Source organism: Pogoniulus pusillus, chromosome 25 (assembly GCF_015220805.1).
Source record: "Pogoniulus pusillus isolate bPogPus1 chromosome 25, bPogPus1.pri, whole genome shotgun sequence".
Classification (NCBI taxonomy): Eukaryota; Metazoa; Chordata; class Aves; order Piciformes; family Lybiidae; genus Pogoniulus; species Pogoniulus pusillus.
In genome coordinates this window covers 4,218,572-4,240,857 of record NC_087288.1, presented here as the reverse complement: position 1 = coordinate 4,240,857, position 22,286 = coordinate 4,218,572, and the positions used below count along the sequence as shown (strand labels likewise).

The 22,286-nt window shown below is 42.7% G+C and overlaps 1 protein-coding gene across 6 annotated transcripts in view; it reads right to left on the bottom strand.

The window, feature by feature from the left end:
• The window catches only part of MYO6 (myosin VI), a 117,870-nt gene that overhangs the window by 45,919 nt on the left and 49,665 nt on the right, over window positions 1–22,286 (bottom strand). For all 6 annotated transcript variants that reach the window (XR_010306986.1, XM_064164234.1, XM_064164235.1 and 3 more), the window contains exons 7-12: window positions 21,667–21,722; window positions 18,075–18,172; window positions 16,531–16,695; window positions 12,167–12,247; window positions 8,263–8,443; window positions 5,865–6,009 (exon numbers count right to left, since the gene is read on the bottom strand). Coding sequence is in view for 5 of the 6 variants with exons in the window: in XM_064164234.1 (XP_064020304.1) it covers window positions 5,865–6,009; window positions 8,263–8,443; window positions 12,167–12,247; window positions 16,531–16,695; window positions 18,075–18,172; window positions 21,667–21,722 (726 nt within the window). In the remaining variant the exon portion in view is untranslated. The remainder of the gene's footprint in view (window positions 1–5,864; window positions 6,010–8,262; window positions 8,444–12,166; window positions 12,248–16,530; window positions 16,696–18,074; window positions 18,173–21,666; window positions 21,723–22,286) is intronic.

The following is a 22,286-nucleotide window of genomic DNA, read 5'->3' as shown; positions in this document are numbered from 1 at the left end:
TGGTACTGACAATTTCTCTCTGCAAACACACTTCCAGGGGAAGTACAGGCTGGATGTTAGGAGGAAGTTCTTCCCAGAGAGAGCGATTGGCATTGGAATGGGCTGCCCAGGGAGGTGGTGGAGTCACTGTCCCAGGAGGTGTTGAAGAAAAGATTGGATGAGGCACTTAGTGCCATGGTCTAGCTGACTGGACAGGGCTGGGTGATACATTGAACTCGATGATCTTGGAGGTCTCTTCCAACCTGGTTGATTCTAAGGGTGGCAGAAAGATTGGCCAACAAGGTGATTGCTGTGCTCCTTCGGGGAGACTAAGGACAGATACTCCACTCTCTCCCTACTTCACTCTGGTGAGATTCCACCTGGAGTACTTCATACAGTTCTGGAACCCTTATTACAAGAAGGATATGGACATGCCACAGTGTGTCCAGAGAATGGGCACGAGGATGACCAGAGGGCTTGAACACCTCTCTTATGGAGACAAACTGAGAGAGTTGTGTTGTTCAGAGTGAAGAAGGCTCAGAAGAGACCTTATTGTGGCCTTCCTGTATCTGAAAGGGGCCTACAAGAAGGCTAGGGAGGGACTTTTTAGGATGTCAGGTAGTGACAGAAGCAGGGGGAATGAAGCAAAACTAGAAGTGGGTAGATTCAGCTTAGATGCTAGGAAGAAGTTCTTCACCATGAGGATGCCCAGGAAGGTGGTGGAATCCCAATCCTTGGATGTAATTTTTAAGGCCAGGCTGGATGTAACTCTGAGCAACCTGATCTAGTGTGAGCTGTCCCTGCCCATGGCAGGGGAGTTGAAGCTAGATGATCCCTGAGGTGCCCTCCAGCCCTTACAGTTCTGTGATTGATTCAATGATTTCAGGTAGTGCATCTCTCGAGCCTCCCTGGCAACCCACTGCACCCTAGTATTTCATAAAATTGGCAGAGATAGTATTTATCTTTACCCTCCTACTGTTCCTTGCTGGCTCCATTGTACCCTGCAGAACAAAGCCTTTGCTATACTCTGGGCACACTGATTTCATTTGAGCTATTTATTCACTGTGACCTATTAGGACTCACATGATCTACTTGCACACAAAAGGTCCCTAAGAAGGAGAGAGAAAAATCAGTAGCTCTTTGGGTGGCTAGAAAAAAAAATGTATTTGTCAAAGCTCTAATACTGATAGCAACCAAACTGTTTCTAAACCATGCTAGCACAGTAAAACCTGGAGGCTATTGAATACATAGCTAAAACTGGAAGTGGATTGGAACTCATTGCTCTTCTATGTGAGGTAAGCTACACAAGAAGATATTACTGTATTTATTAGCATAGTTTTAATCATAGAATCAACTAGGTTGGAAGAGACCTCCAAGCTCATCCAGTACAACCTAGCACCCAGCCCTGTCCAGTCAACCAGACCAGGGCACTAAGTGCCTCATCCAGGCTTTTCTTCAACACCTCCAGGGATGGTGACTCCACCACCTCCCTGGGCAGCCCATTCCAATGCCAATCACTCTCTCTATGAAGAACTTCCTCCTAACATCCAGCCTAGACCCTCCCTGGCACAACTTCAGGCTGTGTCCTCTTGTTCTATTGCTAATTGCCTGGGAGAAGAGAGACCAACCCCACCTGTCTCCATCTTACCTTCAGGTAGTTGTAGACAGCAATGAGGTCTGCCCTGAGACTCCTCTTCTCCAGGCTAAACACCCCCAGCTCCCTCAGCCTCTCCTCACAGTGCTTGTGTGCCAGGCCTCTCACCAGCTTTGTTTCCCTTAGAAAAGGATAAAGAGGATTGATGCATCAATCCTCTGGGATGGAGAAGGCTCTAGGAAGACCTTACAGCTACACTTCATAATCTGAAGGGGACCAACAGGAAGGATGTTTTAGAAAGGCTTGTAGTGATAGGATGGGGGACAGTGGTTTTACATTTGAGCAGGGTGATTTAGGCTGGACATAAAGGAGCAAATTCTTCACAATGAGAGTGGTAATATACTGTAGTGGTTTGCCCAGGGATGTAGTTGAGGCCCTATCCCTGGAGACATTCAAGATCAGACCCGATGTGGCATTGGGCAGCCTGATCTACTCAAGGCAGAGTAACCTCTTGCCAGTCACCACTTACCATTTGTCACTTTTTCCATGGTAGTCACTATAAAGTTCTAGCTCTTGAACACATCTTCCTTCAAAGCACAGAAGTAAGCAGCCCTCCAAGAAGTGTACTTATCTGCACTGCCTAGAAATACAACTCCAAGGTCAACTATCCAGAAATAATGTACTAATGGAAAACCAGCCCATCTCCCTCCTGAACTTAAAACTCATAAGTTTATTCAAAAGAGCTTCTGTGTTCCCTTCCCAAAACAAATTGTGATGTTCAAACAACACAGGCTGTGGCTAATGGTTTATTATGCAGAAATTTTGACTAGGAACTCAGTTTCACCCTGGAGATCAGGAAGCAGAGCCTGAACAGTATCCCCACTACAGCTATTCTTTTTTAATCTGTCTTTATTGGTCAGAATTAGGTAAAGATCAAGATTATTTCCCTTGCAGAAAAGAAGCTCTTGACCACTGGAAACTTTCACTACTCAAATCTATTACACCCTTCAAGCTCTTATGTGCTCAAAGATCACATTTTCACCTGATTTTCAGAATCACAGAATGGTAGGTGTTGGGAGGGACCACAAGTAAATTATGCAACACATATTATTACAGATAATTAATTATGGCATTTGTATACCTAACTTCTGGTGTAGTATACATAAAGTTGTATTTCTGATTCACTAAGCCAGTCTGATTCTTTCCATGAGTCAGTAAAGAAGCACCCAGGCACTCTTTCAATGAGTAAAATGAATGCTAATTAGCACCCACGCACTCTTCCAATGAGTAAAATGAATGCTAATTAGTTTCCTATTTAAAAGACTGATGCATTCAGATGAGCTTTGAAAAATACTTTTAGTGTTCTTCAAATTGCTTAGCCCAAATCCAGGGTTTTGGGTGGTGTTTTCTTCAACTCTAGAAAACAGACAACATAGGAAGGTAAATGTTGTATCAGACAATCCAGTTGCACACAGCCTAGGTAGTATCCCTGACACTCTGTGTGCTAGAAGAACAAGTCTTAAGAGTTTAGAGAACAAGTCTGGTGAGGAGTGACTGAGGGAAGTGGGATTGCTTAGTCTAGAGAAGAGGAGGCTGAGGGGAGACCTCACTATTTTCTACAGATCTCTGAAAGAAGGTTAGAATGAGGTGGGTGTTGGTCTCTTCTCTGTTTTAGCAGGTCATAGAATGAGAGGAAATGGCCTGAAATTGCACCAGGGGAGGTTAAGGTTGGAGATCAAGAAAAATTCCTTTACAGAAAGAGCGGTCAGGCATTGGAACAGACTGCCAAGGGAGGTGGTGGGGTCACCACCCCTAAGGTGTTCAAGAAACACGTGGACATTGCACTCTGGGATGTGTTTTAACGGCCATGGTTGTTGACAGCTGAGCTTGGTCATCTTAGAGGTCTTTTCAACCTAAATGATTCCATGATTCTGAGATTCTAGAAGGATGATTGTCAACAAGCCAATAACTGTGGTGAAGCTAGGGGTTCTTCATAAGCAAAAGGCAACCCTGGTGAAATAACCTCTGTAAAATTCAGTGCTACAGAACTTGTAACTCTCCTGGTATTGAAATGCTATTGTCAGTGCCACGTTTAAACATGTTCTTTGCCATGACTCCATCCCCAGGAAGAAATCACTATCCTATGTCAGGGCCCAGGAAGTTATGTTGATGTCTTCCTGTCGAAATGAAAGGGATAATCACTCTTTAAGGTCACTATTTACCTTAGCAGTGATGCATTCTTAATAGCCACAAGAAAAAAAAAAAACAACAAAACAAACCCAAAGAACTTTGCCTTATATTAATCCTGTTCCACTATTTTTTTCTTTACATTTCTATGAAAAAATGCTAACTTCAAAGTCAAGATTAAATATTCACCAGCCACAGCAATAATCATAGAATCAACCAGGTTGGAAGAGACCTCCAAGATCATCCAGTCCAACCTAGCACCCAGCCCTAGCCAGTCAACCAGACCATGGCACCAAGTGCCTCATCCAGTCTTTTCTTGAACACCTGCAGGGACGGTGACTCCACCACCCCTTGGATTGCTGTTTGAGGTGAGATCCTTTTACAGCTGAATGTTGGTTCCTGAAGAATTAGAAGTGGCAAACACAGGGGCAGTGATCACTCAGTCTCGATGTGGATATACTACCCTCTAATTAGACCATTCCAGACCTGGTATCACAGTGTGGCAGTCATGGAAGCAATGTGTACCCCCTATGATAAATAGGATAGGTCCAAGTACTTTCTGAAGTACTTTAAGCACTGCATTACCAAGTAATTCAGAGTTACTTGTTAAAGTAACTCCTACGAGGAGAGGCTGAGGGAGTTGGGGTTGTTTAGCCTGGAGAAGAGGAAGTTCAGGGGGGACCTCATTGCTGTCCACAACTACCTGAAAGGAGGCTGTAGCCAGGTGGGGTTGGTCTCTTCTCCCAGGCAAGCAGCAACAGAACAAGGGGACACAGTCTCAAGTTGAGCCAGGGGAGGTCTAGGCTGGATGTTAGGAGGAAGTTGTTGGCAGAGAGAGTGATTTGCATTGGAATGGGCTGCCCAGGGAGGTGATGGACTTGCCCTCCCTGGAGATGTTCAAGAAAAGACTGGATGAGGCACTTAGTGCCATGGTCTGATTGACTGGCTAGGGCTGGGTGCTAGGTTGGACTGGATGATCTTGGAGGTCTCTTCCAACCTGGTTGATTCTATGAAATGACACAATGTTACCTGCTAAATCTAGTAACACAATTCCTGTGTAGGTGATGGATTTAACAGGCTGACTACTGTGCATTATTTTTTAACCACAGCATACTCACTGCCACAAGAGGCTTTATAAAATGTGATAGTGACTTATTCATAACTTTCCCTGGGGAAAAAAAACAACCACCAAACTACCTTAGGATAGGTATTTTATAACTGCCACTCTTCCAAATGAAAGAAAACTAAAGCACTTATAATCATCTAACAAGAATTAAACAAGCAAGGCAGAGCATCTGAAAATGTGAAATTGGATCAATTAGTTAAACAAAAAGAAAAATACAAAAAAAAAACCTCCAAACAAACACACACACACAAAAAAACCAAACCTGAATTAAACTCCCCCCAAAAAAACCCAAGCAACAATCAGAGCATCACAGAATGTTACGGGCGGGAAGGGACCATCCAGTCCGACCCCTCCGCCAGAGCAGGACCAGCTGTACCAGATCACACAGCAATGCACTCAAAACAAACCCAACCAACCAAAGACCGCAAAAAAAACCCTAAACAAACAAACGAAAAAAGGGGAAGGAAAACAAAACACCTCCAAAATCCCACCCCAAGCCTGTTTAAAACCCGTCATCTCGGAAGGAAGATTAGCGGGGTGGAAAATGGGAGCACAGCGTTTGTGTTGTGAAGGGACCACCACCGTGAGCCTGCTTGCCTTGTGTGCGCTCCCATTCCGGCAGGGCTCTCCTTTTGGACGTGTGGGGTTTAACCGTTTTACCGCCGCAATGAACGCTAACTGCAGCGCAATTTATACTTGCAAATGGTATTTGGAGTCATTCTCTTTTTTGCCGTGGGTAAGAAAACACAAAACCAGTGCTAAGACGCAGAGCCCGCAGCTCCTGCGCAGAGCAGTGAGGCTGAGCACGGCGTTACCACAGACGGAGCATGGCACGGTCGGAGCGGGCTCCCCGGCTCCGCTCCCACATTCACTGCGGGCACACCGGGGAGGCGGTCCCGGGGCGGCAGTCCCTCGCTTTGTCCCGTCCCGTCCCAGCCCAGGGCCGCGTCGCGGCGGCAGGCGGCGGCAGACACTCACTTAATGACCGTTCCTTTGGCGCCCCCTGCCGTGGTGAGCATGACGCGCGTGGTGAGGCTGCCGCGCAGGTCCTCCGCGTCCAGGCCCAGCAGCGCCGCGCAGCACTCCAGCGCCGGCTCGCTCCGCGGCCTCAGCGTGCAGCCCCCTGCGAGCAACGCCACAGCGCGTTAGTGACCGACGCCCTGCCCCACCGCCCGGCTCAGCCCCGCCGCGGCCTGCCTGCCTCGGAGCTTCCCGTGTGTGGCTGCAACAGCTGCCAGCCTGGCGTGCTTTATAGCGCGTTCCGGGAAAAAAAGCAGCCACCGCGGGGCTCATCCTGCCGTGACACCGAGATCAACGCTGAAGCAATTAGTTACTCCAGGGAATTCCATGCGAAATGTGAAGAGCCAGTTCTCAAAAGCGTGAACATTCCCTCTAGTAACCCCCACACAAACTATCCATGCAATTCCCTATTCCTTCTGAATACAGAACACTAAGTGTTGCAAAGCTAATCTGCTTTTAAGTGGACGACCCATCCCAAATGCACAAGTGCTGACAGCTAGAAACCAACTAGAAGGATTGCAACTTCTAAGTGGCTGTGAGGTGGAATGTCTGCCTGCTATGCCAGCATGGCACCTGGCACGGGCAGCTCCAGCACTTGCATGCCCAGATAACGGCATGTACATTCCCCAGGTAAACGGGAGAGCTGTGCTTCCTTCTGCTCCTCCTCCAGCCCCTACAGCTTCACAAACCTCTTAAGGGAGGCAAACACTTGAGCAAAACCTAATACTTCAATGATTCCATGTGCCAGGCTTCCACCACTTACTTCCCAGGAAAATTTATTGCTGAAGGTAAGTGAAGAGACCAAAAGAGGTAAAAGTAGTCAAACATTGTTTGAATTCTGTAACTCTACAACCACATTAAGTGGAAAAATCAAGAGGAAGGAGTCCTTAAAGGAATAAGGATTTGACCTGGAATGGATTTGGTTTGGTGTCTCCTAAGTTTTTGAAGCAGCAACAGAACTTCAGTGGATCTCTTGTTAAGCAGTTCAAATGCACACCCTGTGTGTACAAGGTGCGAGCAGAATAAAGCCTGTGTTTGCTATGAACGTTGTAGAAGTTCAGTGATTTATTCCAGAAGGGGGGGGGGGAACCCAACCAAATAAAGCCAAAGCAAAAATAAAACCCCAACCAACCAGTCCCAAAGAAAACAAAGTTTTCTGATGTCTTCCTCCCCTTCCCTAAACTCTAACTTGCCTCATAATCTATGGTTGTGATGGGTTAGAGAGGATCCCTGCCCCAGCAGAGTAAATTCACTACAACCCAGAATTTTGGAAAGTTGAAAAAAGAAAATTAAATTGTATTTTTATAACAGTATAAGGAGAATAAACTACTACAGAATATAATAATCTTAAAGAAGATGGAGATGGGGATGAGGTCAAGCAGCAGTGAAGCAGCAAAGCAGCAGCCAAAACAGCAGTGGGGGAAGATAGCAGCAGGTGCAGCAGAAGCAGCAAGGGGGAGATAAAAGTTGTGCTTCCAGACATAAGCTTTTGATGCCCCAATGAAATTAGATTAACTTATCCATTGTTGCCATTTTATGGCCTACCCCTGGAATGTTCACCTCTCTACTCAGAGACTCCAATACTCTTCTGCTTCTAAGTTTCTCTGTTCCAATTTTTTTATGTCTGACCTAGAAATCTAGCTCAGAAGGCCACAACACTTTCCCTTCCCCTTGTGCATTTGCCTCCTGAAACTGCCTTTCCACTCCCATTTGCACCTTTCTCACCGTCAGACTTTGTCAACCTGGAATTCCCAATTCACAAAAGGCCCCAACAGGGAAGCTCCCTTGCCAGCTTACTGACAAACCTTAGGAAGTCTCTACCCTTCTCTACGCTCACACCTTCATCTCTATTAATCACGTTCATTTCAGTCATCTTAATGAAGGCAAGATCAGGGATTGGCACTGAGGATGTTCTGATTTGCCCTGGGGGGGAGGGGAGGGAATCCAAAACATGTACCTAAATTTTTGCAGTGATATTTTTCCTCTCATCTCTCAAAATATTAACAGGATGATATTATTGGAAGCCAAAGGACATAATGCCTTTCCCTAAAGTTGCTAATTTCAAGACAGCAGCAACAAGTTGTATTTTAATAATGAAAAATAACCCAAGTATGGGTTTTAGACACAAAATGTCTCTTTTCTTTATATCAAACTTTGCACTGGACAATTTCTTTTGAACAATTTCAGTGAAAGCCTGTTCAGGGCATGTAAAGAAGTACAACTTTAAAACAAACAGATAAACCTGACTTCAAAATTAGGTGCATTCAAAAGCAGTCATTCAGGTGGAAAGGAATCATCTACAATCAAGAGACATTTTTCAACATTCTTACAGAAAACAATTTAAGTTTCATCTAACCTGAAGTGCTCCCAGCTTCCTCAAAATCAATATTTCCAAGGTGAAGGACACCAGCCACTACTCTAAAAAGATCAAGTTTTTCTGCATCATCTAGGCCAATCTTTTTCATTGCCGTGCACATCCTGTTGAAATCTCCATGATCATCTAAGAGAGGATCCTTCAAGGAACCTTCTTTGAGATACTATAAGACAATGAGATAAACCAAAAATCCAGTGAGTTATTTTGAAGTGAATATAAGCAACTCTTTCCAGTCAAGAAAATAAAACCACACCAAAGAAAACAACAAACAGCATGCCAAACAAAATAGGAAGAGATTAGAGCTCTTCATACAATACAGGCTTTACAAGAACCCTAACAGCTTTATTTGTTGAGACTTGAAAGCATGATCTTCAGACTTGAAAGCAAAGTTCAGCTTCTGCTTTCTGCAAGATACTTCTGGAGAATGTGACAGCTAAGGACAGCAGAGTATAGGACAGTGTGTAGTGAAAAGGAAGATTTTGGCAAAGGGAGACTATTGAAACATTTAGGCAGATGCTGGTTGATAAGGAGGTGGATGGGTAGGTAGGTGGGTGAATAGGTAGGTGGATAGGAAGGTAGGTGGATAGGTAGGTAGGAGGGTAAGTAGGTGAGTGGTTGAATAGGTAGGTGGATAGGTAGGTAGATAGGTGAGTGGTTGAATAGGTAGGTGGATATGTAGGTAGGTGGGCAGGTAATATTCTAGCCCCCAGCAGCTGCAAGAAGTTAGAGGGTTTTATAATGAGGTGACAGAAAATCTGTTAGGAAACAAGGACAGGACATACCAGAACTGCAAGAAAATCTCTGCCTTAAAAATGACTTACTCAGAGAAATATACTTGTGAACTTTTGCAGGCAATTAAGAAGCAGAAAAGTTGTTTGCAGTATTTAAGAGAACACCAGCTACCTTTTAAAATCCCAATTTAATATTTTGCTGATTTTCCTAATTTAAACCTATCAAAAGCCACTTTAATTATTAAGGGGTTTAAACAGTAGATAGTAACACATCTGCATGCACTCCAGAGACTAAATGAACATGCACAGACTAAGCTACATTTTTTACAGTTAAACTGTTTTCAACTCAAAAGAATAATTAACTTTAACTAAATGCCTTGTTAATGTTAAATAAGATAACATGTTTTCTATCCAAACAAAACACTGCATGCAGCTGAAAAATTCACTTCACACAACATTTAGACACATCAATACAAATTCAACTATATCTTAATTATGTAAAATGATCACCTCGTCTTCCTGATAAGGAAAACACAAAAATAATTCAAGTATTAATTGACTATTCCATCTACTTTTATTAAAATAAACCATTTCAATTCATACTTCTAATACAGTGCTAGAGCAAATATTAAATTTCTGATTTAAAAGCTTGAACAATGCAATATATTTCCTATTTAAGTGGCTAGACTAGTTTTAAAGATCACTGAAATGTCATCTTTTATTAAGCCTTCAAAATGACATGGCTGTAACGTACAGGTATTATGACATTCCACTAAGTAAGTATCTGATCCATATATCCAAAATTACTCTCAATATTACTCTTCATATTTCAAATGAAGTTCTTCAGAAGACATGTATATGATAGAAATAAATCACAGCAGTAACAAAAGATTGCACAGGTTCACCTTCCAGTAGCAAGTCAGTGTTGATACCTGATGCCTATATAATCAACTTCACAACAGATCTTCATTTCAGGCAAATAAGGTAAACTGAGGCAAAATCTCCCAATCATCTGTGCCTGACAAGAATTAATTATCTGCCATCTTTCTCCTTCACAGTAGTATCATGTCTGTCTACAGCTACCTGAAAGGATGCTAAGGAGAGGTTGGTGCTGGTCTCTTCTCAGAGGTAATTAGTGATAGAACAAGAGAAAAGGGCCTCAAACTGTGACTGGGTAAATTTAGACTGGACATTAGGAAAAACTGTTTCACAGCAAGAGTGGTCAGGCATTGCAAAGGGCTGCCCAGGGACGTAGTTGAGTTACCAACCCTAGATGTGTTTAAAAGTCATTTGGATGTGGTGATCGGGATATGGTTTAGAGGTGAACCTTGTAGAGCATGGTTATAAGTTGGACTTGGTGATCCTGAGAGTCTTTTCCAACCTGTGATCAAATCAGCACTCCTGTATCTCACCCTCTACCAAGTGCAGAAGATTGCCTACTTTTCAGCAAGAGAAACTGGTGTGATGTGCTCAGTGTTACAAAATTCAAACACGAGAAATCCAGGAAGTAGACTTTACAATGTTGTCTAAGCAAAGGAAGTATCTATGCTGTCTCCTACAGATAGGCATCAGGTACCTAAAAGTTCACAGGATCACAGGATGTTAGGGGTTGGAAGGGACCTCTGGAGATCTTCAAGTCCAACCCCTTGCCAGAGCAGGACCATAGAATCTAGCACAGGTCACACAGGAATGCACCCAGACAGGTCTGGTAAGTCTCCAGAGGAGACTACACTACCTCTCCGGGGAGCCTCTTCCAGTGCTCTGTGACCCTTACAGTAAAGAAGTTCTTCCTCATGTTGAGGTAGAACTCCCTGTGCTGTAGTTTACATCCATTGCCCCTTCTTCTACCACAGAGTGCAAATGAGTAGAGGCTGTCCCTGTCCCTTCCTTCCTGACCCCCAGCCCTCAGGTATTTATAGACATTTATTAGATCCCCTCTCAGTCCTCTCCAGACTAAGCAGACCCAGGTCTCTCAGCCTTTCCTCATCAGGCAGTACTCCAGTCCCTTATCATCTTTGTAGCCTTCCACTGGACTCTCTCAAGTAGATCCCTGTCCCTCTTGAACTGAGGAGCCCAGAACTGGAAAAAGAGATGTCATGGGCATTGTGGGAGAGAAGCTCTTGAGTAAAGTTGTCTTTCTATTACTCCACATATACGTGCAGTTTGCCCTGCTACTAAATCACACAAGTATAGACTTGATTTAGATTTGAAATAGCTTCCAGCTATACAAATGAGAAATTCATACTTTAGGTATGAATAGATTAAAATTGTACTAGGGACTAGAAGTTTAATGAAGTGTTTAAACAATTTCCAATTCACATACTAATTTGGATTACATTCTTTAGTGTCCTCATGTGAACAAGCTCAAAGGCTTAAATGTTACAAATTCTAGTCATTCCAGTGTATATAAAAGAAAAAATGTAAACAGAGATGGAGCAAAAGGAATGAAAAAATGGTTTGAAGTTTGCACTTTCATCCAGGAAATGCCATGGCTCTTCTCTAACCAACAGTTCATAGAAAGGTGACAAAAAAGAATGTGGTATGCTAGGGAGGGGGACACACGTGGTGCTGGAAATGAGGCTGCAGTAATGTTTATAAAACAGTTATGAGCATCACTTCAGAAATCTAGACAGTAAAAAGAGTTCTGGGAAAATCTCCTACTTCTGACCTATTTCTCTTAAAAGAGAACTACAAAAGAGATCTGGACAGACTTTTGTTTCCCATAGAAGACAAGCTGCATCATTTAAGTGGTATATTACTAGGAGGATGAAAACTGACACAATTTTCTATATAGCCCTCTTTGGGATTTTAAGATGCATGTTCTGTGTGGTAATATTATTATGAAGATGGAAAACAATTTTCTATAGTGCCCTATTTGGGATTTTAAGATGCATGTTCTGTGTGGCATATTACTATGAAGATGAAAACCAATTTTCTGTACTGCCCTATTTGGGATTTTAAGATGCAGGTTCAAATGTACTTCTAGGACCAGACTCCAAACCCAGAGTTCTGACTCTACCAGCTTTAACACTACTCATTTAGTCCTACAAAGATGTGTAAAATGAACATTTCATCCCATACTGTAAAAACTGTAATCATTCACTTCAGTTCTAGCCGTTGATAACATAATAAACTAACTGAAAACAGAAACATACCTCCGGACTCTTGCGGTTTTGCAAGATCTGCTTGTCTGTTTCCTTGTTAGCAAAGTATCTGGTGCAGCCTCGATTCAAATACTGTAACAACACAAAAGTGGAAATGCACACTTAAAGACACAAGTAAGGAAAACATTGTAAGGCTTGCATAGCTTGATTTAATCATATAATACAAACAATGCAGCAGGTATTCTAAGTTCCCTCCTCGAAAATGTATTTATTTACAGAATCACAGAACTGTCAGGGCTGGAGGGGACCTCAAGGATCATCTAGCTCTAACTCCCCGGCCATGGGCAGGGACAGCTCACATTAGATCAGGTTGCTCAGAGCCACATCCAACCTGGCCTTAAAAATTACATCCAGGGATGGTGCTTCCACCACCTCCCTGGGCAAGCTGTTCCAGTGTCTCACCACCCTTATGGTGAAGAACTTCTTCCTAACACCCAATCTGAATCTACCCACTTCTAGTTTTGCTCCATTCCCCACAGTCCTAACACTACCTGACACTCTAAAAAGTCCATCCCCAGCTTTCCTGTAGGCCCTCTTCAGATACTGGAAGGCCACAATAAGGTCTCCTCTTAGCCTTCTCCTCTCCACTCTGAACAACCCAGCTCTCTCAGTTTGTCTCCATAGCAGAGCAGCTTCAGCCCTCTGATGATCCATATGGCCTTTCTCTGTACACCTTCCCGTACATCCATATCCTTCTTGTACCAGAACTGGACCCAGTACTCTAGATGGGGTCTCACCAGAGTGAAGCAGAGGGGATAATCACCTCCCTTAGCCTGCTGGCCACACTTCTCTTAATGCAGCCCACGATACAATTGACTTTCTGGGCTACAAGTGCACACTGGCAGCTCATGATGAGCTTCTCATCTGCCACTACCTCAGGACTGTTCTGAGGCCAGTCACTGCCCAGCCTCTCTTGGTGCTTGAGATTGCCCCGACCCAAAAGCAGGACCTTGCATTTACATCTACACAATCACAGAAGTGTAACAGCTGTTGAAAGCTTCTCAACTTCAACAATTAATATACCACATTGTCAAAAAAGTATTTTGATTTTCTGAAGTCTCACAATCTTTTCTTAATGTTTGGCTCTAATAATCCTATTAATGGACTCTAAGTTTAGAGAAAAGACAATCAAAGTTAGGAATAAAGACAATAACATTTCAAGCCTATGTGTGATACCAAACTTTACTCACTGTTTCCTCACCAGTGAAATATTTTTATAGCTAGTAAGAGACATAGGATATTAAAAAGCTTCCAAGAACATTTAAAGTTTGTAACATGGTACAGTCTAAGCAGAATTCTAATTCATAAGCTGGCTTCTGATACCCATCTGACATTGCAGGGCAAAGGGAATAGATGAGGCATTCAGATGATGACTGACACTTCCAGCAAAACTGGATCACCAGCTTTTTCTTTCTGATTTGTTCAGCTGAAAGCCAGAACTCTGTCCAAAAGCTTGGACAGAGCCCTTTGTCTAAGGGAAGTGAACTGATTCTTTGCTCTAGCCCACGAACAAAGATGATGTTTTCAACTAGGTGAACACAGATAATGCTATACTTTGATTAAAATTCATATACAAAAGCCTACAACAATATTTTGTCAAAGCACTTTTAATGGCAAGAAAGAAAAGTAGGTGTCAAATTTAATGTTAAAACAAAGGGACAAGAAACACAGTTCAAATGCAACTTGAAATACAGAGTTCAAACATAATTTTAAATACTGAGAAGCTTTCTTTATCAGCCACTAAGATTGCAAAGCACAGCATATTTTAAACACAACATATCCCTGTATTACAATATTAGTAATCTGATCCCAGAAAATGGGGATGAGGAGTGGAAAAGGTTGTGCTGCTGAAGAAGAGAACTTATCTGACAGGCAGAGAATGTCAAGCAGCAGTGTGTCTGTGTGGGAGACATTTCATCACAAGATAATGGCTTGCATTTGAAAGCAAATAACTCAAGTAAATTCACTTAATAAATCTAGGACAAATTACATTTTGAAAGTAGACAATTACACAGCTTGAAGTTCTCATATATAACATGCAAATCACATTGGACTTCTTTTTGGTCGTTTGCTGGTGTGGGGGTTGTGGGGTTTTGGTTGGTTGATAGGTTTGTGGGGGTTTGTGGTTTGTGTGTTTGGGGATCTTTGCCTTTTTATTTTTCTTTGGGGAGAGGTGTTGTGGGGTTGTTTATTTGTTTGATTTGGAGGTTTTATTTTGTTTGGTTTGTTTGCTTGCTTGTTTGTTTCATTGTTGTTGGATTAGCTGTGGCTTTTTTTTTCCAGTTCTGCATTACAAAGCCCCATTATAAAGTACTGACCCAAACAAAAGACAATCTGATTTCTGCGGGGGGGAAAAAACAGTTTCTCATCTCCATCAGCTATACTTTAGGTACAGACCGACTGTGCAAATTTACTTTCAAAGCCATGAGGTCAAACTCAAAGCATCAAGACCTACAAACTTCAGCCCAAAGTTACCCGATTACTTCAAATTTCTGAAAACCAGCAGAGGAACAGCCTGGGCAGCCTGATCTAGGGTAGGGTGTCCCTGCCCATGGCAGGGGGGTTGGAACTAGAGAATCCTTGTGGTCCCTTCCAACCCTGACTGATTCTATGAACCACAAGCAGCCAGGATTGAAAGCTTTTGTGTGAGTGTGCTTGGAAAAGAGGTGTGCAAGAAACCTGCAACTGTTCAGGTTTTGCCAGGATGAACTAAGAGAGAGGTAAATCCCAGCCAGGTCAGGTCAGGTAGGTGCAGCCACACAGTTGCCTTTGTTCACATGCCCAGAGCAAGTGCATGCCTGTGTCAAGCTAGCCAAATGCATGCAGGGGAGATTACAAGGGATCATTTAAATCAAAGGGAACCCAGCCTTCTAGGAGGGAAAGAAGAGCATTATGTTATCCTATCCTATCCAGTTCAACAGCTAAAAAAGTGTAAAAATGGGAGGAAAAGAATGCCAGAAGCTAAAGTCAGTCTGCTACTGAAAGCATAACACTGAATCAGGTTCATCAGAAGAAACCACAGAACCTCTGCAAAGGGCAAAAAACCTAAAAGTCCAAGGAGAAGGGGGGAAGGCAGTGAACAAATCACAACAACACTGGATTCAATTAAAAGGTCTGTGCTGTCCAAGAGCTTGGCTTCAGTCATGAGCTTTGCGTCACTCTTTACTCTTCCTTCCTGAGTTGGGATGACAAAAGTGTGTGTCTTATTTACAGACATGGATGTACACTGCAGCATAACTCAATGCTTCATCCTCCTTTTCCTAAAATTCTACTCTGCTTTTTTTTCTGCCTATGAACATTAACCTAACATTTTAAAAGAAGCATGCAGAGTGATTTAAGGCTTATCTCTCCACTTTTTATTTTAAGTTGACTGTCATTTAGGTGTACTGAGGAGTATTACATTCAGCACTGGTTTTATTTGCAGTTTATTAGCTTCTGCATTATTTGAATGTGACAGGCAGACTGTGGACCAGTGACAGGCTGTGAAAATCCATCCAAAACTCAGAAAGACTAAGTAGTCCTCAGGAAACAATAAATTAGGTGAAGAGAAACCTAATAGGGAGGATGGTGCTTAATGTATAGAAGTAATCTTGGCAAGAAGAGCTGAGCATGAGCTGTAGGTCAACTGGAGATAAGAGTTAAGATTTCAGCTGAAAAGGGCTGCTGAGTCTTACCCTGTAACCCAGAGTGGCCAAGAATGGCAGAGGAGTATGATAGCAGGAATGGGAGAGGCTCAAAACCAGAGCAGGACAAAGAACAATCTAGAGCAGAGTATAATACAATAGCAACAAGGTGCAACAGAGTAGAAAAGTGATGTGAAGGGACACAGACTGGAACGCAGAAACACAACAACCTCTTCATTATGGTCTGATCCTTGGTGGGAAGTGTGAGAATAGAGTAATTTTAGCCAGAAACATGGGAGAACTCCTGTGTCTTCCTAAATGCACGTCTGGAACAGTTTTCAGGACTTAAAAGATGGTTTACACACAGAACAGCTAGGTATTAATCAAGATGTTCACACTTTACACCTCTAGAAGAGTCCATGACAACATTATCAGCAGCTGAATGTGCAACAGTACAAGTTTGGAAAGAGAAAATAAGTCCTCTATTTTAAGACAGAGAAGTAGTAGAACAGGGAATCTCCCAGAAACCAAACATCACAGGCAGCTTTATTTCAGGATCAAACAGATTTAACAAAACAAATTCTGTATTTTGTAACAGGAAAGACAGCAAATAGAGATTTTAATGAGATCTGTATGAAAAAGTCCTATACGGCAATATCAGAAGCTTCACAAACACTGACTCTGATACTTGGCAACACAAGAAGCATCACAAACACTGACTTTGATACTCACCCTAAAGTTGTCAGGAGAGCTTAGATAAAGTTTTTCCCTAATGTCTTCTGGAGCACCAGCACAAAGCCTGTAAAAGATATGATAATTCCTCTCTTCTTTGCCTTGCACGCAGATCCTAGATTTCTCCAGAAGGTAATGCGATACAAATCCACCAACCACCAAGTTCTAGGAAGAAGAAACATTTTTCTGATTATCTGAAGAGTTTTGGGATTATTTGAGATTCAGAAGGTTTTGTCTGAAGTCATTGGCCTGATTGCAGCTCACTCAACAAATACTGCTCCTATGAAGACTTAAATACATCTATTTAAGTCCCTTCCAACACCTAAAATCCTGTTATCCTGTGATCATCTCCACAGGGAACATCAACAAAAGTCTTTAACTTGGACATGTGGGCAAAACCCACATGTCTACATATGCTATCCAAACAACACTACACACAATTCAGTTTTTTTCCTAAGATCTAGAGTGAACAGACCTTCTGACAAAAAAACAACTCCATGACTTGTCCCATAACATTAATGTGAGGTCCCAAAATTCCATGTGAATCCATAAAAACATCAGGAATGCATTTAAAGTACTAAAGCATTGAAATAAGTTATATCTATTTATAGATTTATAAGTTGTATCTATTTATATCTAAATTCACTCACTTGGGCATTAAAGGAATGCAGAAGTACTTAACAGCAAGTAAGCTATTCTTTAAGATCTGCCTTTTTAGCCTTTTGACAATGAAGGGAACAATCTTTATTCTTTTGTGGATGGAAGCAATTTTCCTACTGACTTGACCCAGCATTTTCCAGCAGCGACAGAGCACTGCATGGCTTTGCTGTTCTTGTCAAGGTGATTGGCTCCAAGTCAAACCTGTACACTAGGACAGTAGCTATTTGCTGCAAGAGTTGTAAGTCTGTTCAGCCTACTGCCAGTTTGGCATTTCCATTTTATGACCAGTAAAAAACAAAACAAAACAAAACAAAACCCATTACTGGTGATTTGTAACAAGGTGTGATGGCTTGGGTGTTACCCTCCCCCCCCACACACACTTAAGATAATCACCGAGACTAGACTCAGCCGAGCTGGAAACTGAATGAAGCTTTATATTTACAGCTTAGCACAATATACAAACAGGTATTTACAATCTATACAGCTAGAGACAGAAACAGACAAGTTAAAAAGGCAATACAGAAACACAACAGCCCTCCCAGAAACCAGAGTCCGCAGGAGGAGCTCTTAAACCACCCTTCCACCTTCTTTCCACTCCTCTACCTTACCCTAAATTTTGCCTTATGTTCAAGGTGAGTTTGGAGAGTCAGCCAGGGGAGTTAGGAAGCAGACAGATTAGCTAGGCATCAAGTTAGAGAGAGAAGTGCAGCCCCAAAGCCAGAGAGCAACTCCGTTACCTATATTTGTGTTCTTGTTTTTATCCATCTCAGCAAGCCTATAAGTGGAGCAGACATCACCACTGTTTCCTTATCACAGCCTTTCATCTAATTCTTCTCACCAGAATATCCCAGCTAGGCTCAAACTAGCACACAAAATTTCAGTACCTTTTCATTGAAGTGAATTTCAACAAACTTCCCGAAGCGACTGCTGTTGTTGTTGCGAACAGTCTTTGCATTCCCAAAGGCTTCTAAGAGGGGATTTGCTGTTTAAAAAAACAGTTGAAAATATGGGAAGTGTTAAAATTTCATCAGCAAACTACCAAACAGAAAGAGAGAGCAAATAGATATTAATTATTCAGTGAACCTATTGGGAGTAAGGTTTGAAAATTAAAGGCAAAATATTATTGATTAGGAATAAGTGATGTAGAAACATAGAATCTACCAGGTTGGAAGAGACCTCCAGGATCATCCAGTCCAACCTAGCACCCAGCCCTAGCCAGTCAACTAGACCATGGCACTAAGTGCCTCATCCAGTCTTTTCTTCAACACCTCCAGGGACGGTGACTCCACCACCACCCTGGGCAGCCCATTCCAATGCCAATCACTTTATCCGACAAGAATTTCCTCCTAACATCCAGCCTAGACTTCCCCCGGCACAACTTGAGGCTGTGTCCCCTTGTTCTATTGCTGCTTGCCTGGCAGAAGAGACCAACACCACCTGGCTACAGCCTCCTTTCAGGTAGTTGTAGACAGCAATGAGGTCCCCCCTGAGCCTCTTCTTCTCCAGGCTGCACACCCCCAGCTCCCTCAGCCTCTCCTCACAGGGCTGTGCTCCAGGCCCCTCACCAGCTTTGTTGCCCTTCTCTGGACACCTTCCAGCACCTCAACATCTCTCTTGAATTGAGGAGCCCAGAACTGGACACAGCACTCAAGGTGTGGCCTGACCAGTGTTGAGTACAGAGGCAGAATAACCTCCCTTGTCCTACTGGCCACACTGTTCCTGATGAAGGCCAGGATGCCATTGGCTCTGCTGCCCACCTGGACACACTGCTGCCTCATCTTCAGCTACTCTCTAACAGTACCCCCAGGTCCCTTTCTTCCTGGCTGCTCTCAGCCACTCTGTCCCCAGCCTGTGATGCTGCTTGAGGTTGTTGTGGCCTAAGTGTAGAACCCTACACTTGGCCTTGTTCAGTCTCATCCCATTGGTGTCTGCCAACCCATCCAGCCTGTCAAGGTCCCTCTGCAGGGCTCTGCTACCCTCCAACAGATCAACACCTACTCCTAGTTTGGTGTCATTACATAGGGAATTGTCCTGGCTATGCTCTGGTAGAACTTAGAATGAAGTGCTTAAATACCACATAAAACACTGCATAGGATTTGAATGTGATGCTGTTCAAAATTCAGAGGCAAACACCAACATTTATTCAGTGATGTTCCTCAGTAAATTACTGAGGCACTGGGTGTGAGACAACACACAGTTTGTCACTTCCCAACGAGTTGTTATGCATCAAGTCTCAGCTACTCACACCAGACAGAAATGTCACTTAAATGTCATGCATGCCACATGTTAGATTGATTAGGGAATAAAAAAACATATTAGAAGAGTGTGTTGATTTCAAAAGTGACTTAGAAGTGCTCTTTCAAATTAGGTAAGTTAAGTGATTGAGTGAATTTATTCTCACCAGCTTCAAGCCCACACACAAAGAGTGGCAGCAATCTAATAAATATAGAATCAGAGAATGGTTTGAGTTGGAAGGGACCACCAAAGGTCATCTAACCCAACCCCCCTGCATTAAGCAGGGACATCATCCACTTGATCAGGTTGCTCAGAGCCTGACCTTGAATGTCTCCATAGATGGGGCCTCAACTGTCTTCCTGAGCAACCTGGTTCCACAACACTCATGGTAAAGAACTTGTTCCTAACATCCAATCTAAATCAATTGTAACCTAGACCCATTGCCTCTTGTCCTATTGTATAGGCCTTTGTAAATAGTCCCTCTCCAGCCTTCTTTTACGTCCCCTTCAGGTACTGGAAGGCTGTTATTAGGTCTCTCCAGAGCCTTCTCTATTCCAGGCTGAAGAAGCCCAGCTCCCTCAGCCTGTTCTCACATACAAGCAGTTAGAAAACTCCTTCTATATGAATAGTTATAAAACACAAGGCTGCTGAAAGACTGCATTTCACTAGCTCTGAAGATCAATGAAACCTGATTTACTGAATCACGTTTAAAAAAAAAACACTGAAAATATCTGTAAGATTTTTTTTAAGCTTCTAGATTAAAAATAGGCATTGGAAACTAAGAGAGCAGAAGCTCAAGATTTAAAACTCCTCTGACAACCTTCTCCAAATCTTCTCTCACAAAAATCAAAGAATGAAGGAATAACTACAATGGTTGGATAAAGAAAGAATTATACAAGCACAGAGTCATGTGGGTTGGAAAAGTCTGTTAAGACCATTGAGTCCAACCATTAATTCTACACTACCAAGTCCACCATCAAGTCATATCCCCAAGCACTGCATCTATATGGCTTTTCACCACATTCATGCATTAGATAGATCCAACTCATCACAACATAGGTGCACCCATCCCCAGTGATAATGCATCATTTAGTAGGGCAGCAGAGCAGCATCAGCATTAACTCTTCTTTCATTTGCTAGATTTTCATTGTTTTAACACTTGAAGCTTATGAAAAGGCAAGCCTGACTTTCAAAGTGCTGCTCAAAGAGATCTTTGATAATTACTCATGCATTTTATATAACATTTGTAAAGGAAGTATTATGAATCAAAACCACTTGCAAGAGGTCTTTCAGCTACGTTAAGCATTCACCTACCAAGACATACACTGTAAGTGTGTTCAATAAAATTGTGACAAAAAACTTCCAAAGTCATGCATCAGGTGCTGGTTTAGAGTGAAAAACTCAAAAGCTTTCCAAGAGTACCTTCAAGTACCAATTAATTTCATGGCATACTGCATCAGGCATTATCCAACTCTTGTCCACTTTCTGAGTTCCTTTAGCACAGTGGATTTCACTAAGGAATTGGTTTAAGCAAACCTACAGCAACAAGAGATTAAAGCCTGCAGTACTTCTCTTGAGTAATCCAGTGGCTCAGATAGGAAAGGAGAAAAAATGAAAGAAAAAGTTACACAATTTGGGTTATGAAAAAGACAGAAGTTAAACTCCCAAATAAATCTACTATATGCTATGTACATGCTAGGAACAGTATGGCCAGTAGGACGAGGGAGGTTATTCTTCCCCTGTACTCAGCACTGGTCAGGCCACACCTTGAGTACTGTGTCCAGTTCTGGGCCCCTCAATTCAAGAGAGATGTTGAGGTGCTGGAACGTGTCCAGAGAAGGGCAACAAAGCTGGTGAGAGGCCTGGAACACAAACCCTATGAGGAGAGGCTGAGGGAGCTGGGCCTGTTTAGCCTGGAGAAGAGGAGGCTCAGGGGGCACCGCATTGCTGTTGGGAAGCAGAAGGATTAGTTAGGAAGTTAGGGAGAGAAGTCCATGCAGTCCCAGAGCCCAAGAACCAGAGAGCAAACTCTGTTATCTATGTTTATGTTCTTGTTCTTATCCATCTCAGCAAGCCTATGAGTGAAGCAGACATCACCACTGTTTCCTTCTCACAGCCTATCATCTAATTCTTCTCACCAAAATATCCCAGCTAGGCTCAAATTAGCACAGAGATACACAGATAACTAAGTAAAGAAATGGACAGATGGAATCATCAATCCAATGAAAGAAAATTCAATACCTTCTACGATTCTATAATCAATATCTTGGCCAGTCCCATAGGATTCTGTCAGATACCTGTAAAGCAAGATAAAAATATCAGGATCTTTCAGGTTCCCTCAGTTCAACAGGGTTTAGCTGTGTACAATACTTACTAATAATTTGCTAAAGGAAAGGCATACTGACTACAAGCTCCCAATAAATGCAAGTTGATATTGTCAGGACAATAAAAATCTTGCAGACTTCTACTGACCACCACCAGCACCCTGGGCAGGCTGTTCCACTGCCTAACCACTCTTCCAGCAAGAAATTCTTCCTTGAAGCCATTTCCTCTTGTCCTGTAGTTAGTTACTCGGAGAAAGAGGTCAATACTAGCCTCACTACAACCTCGTTTCACATAGCTGTAGAGAGCAATAAGGTCTCCTCTCAGCTTCCTCTGCTTCAGGCAGCACGATCCCAGCTCCCTCAGCCTCTACTCATATGAGATGCTCTTCAAACCTCTCACCAGCTTCATAACCCTTCTCTGTAGCTGCTCAATGTCCTTCTCATACTGCAGTGGCCAAAACTGGATATGGTACTTTTTGGTACTGGACATTAGTAGCTTCTCCTTTCTGATCACATGAAGGGAAAACTCACTAAGTA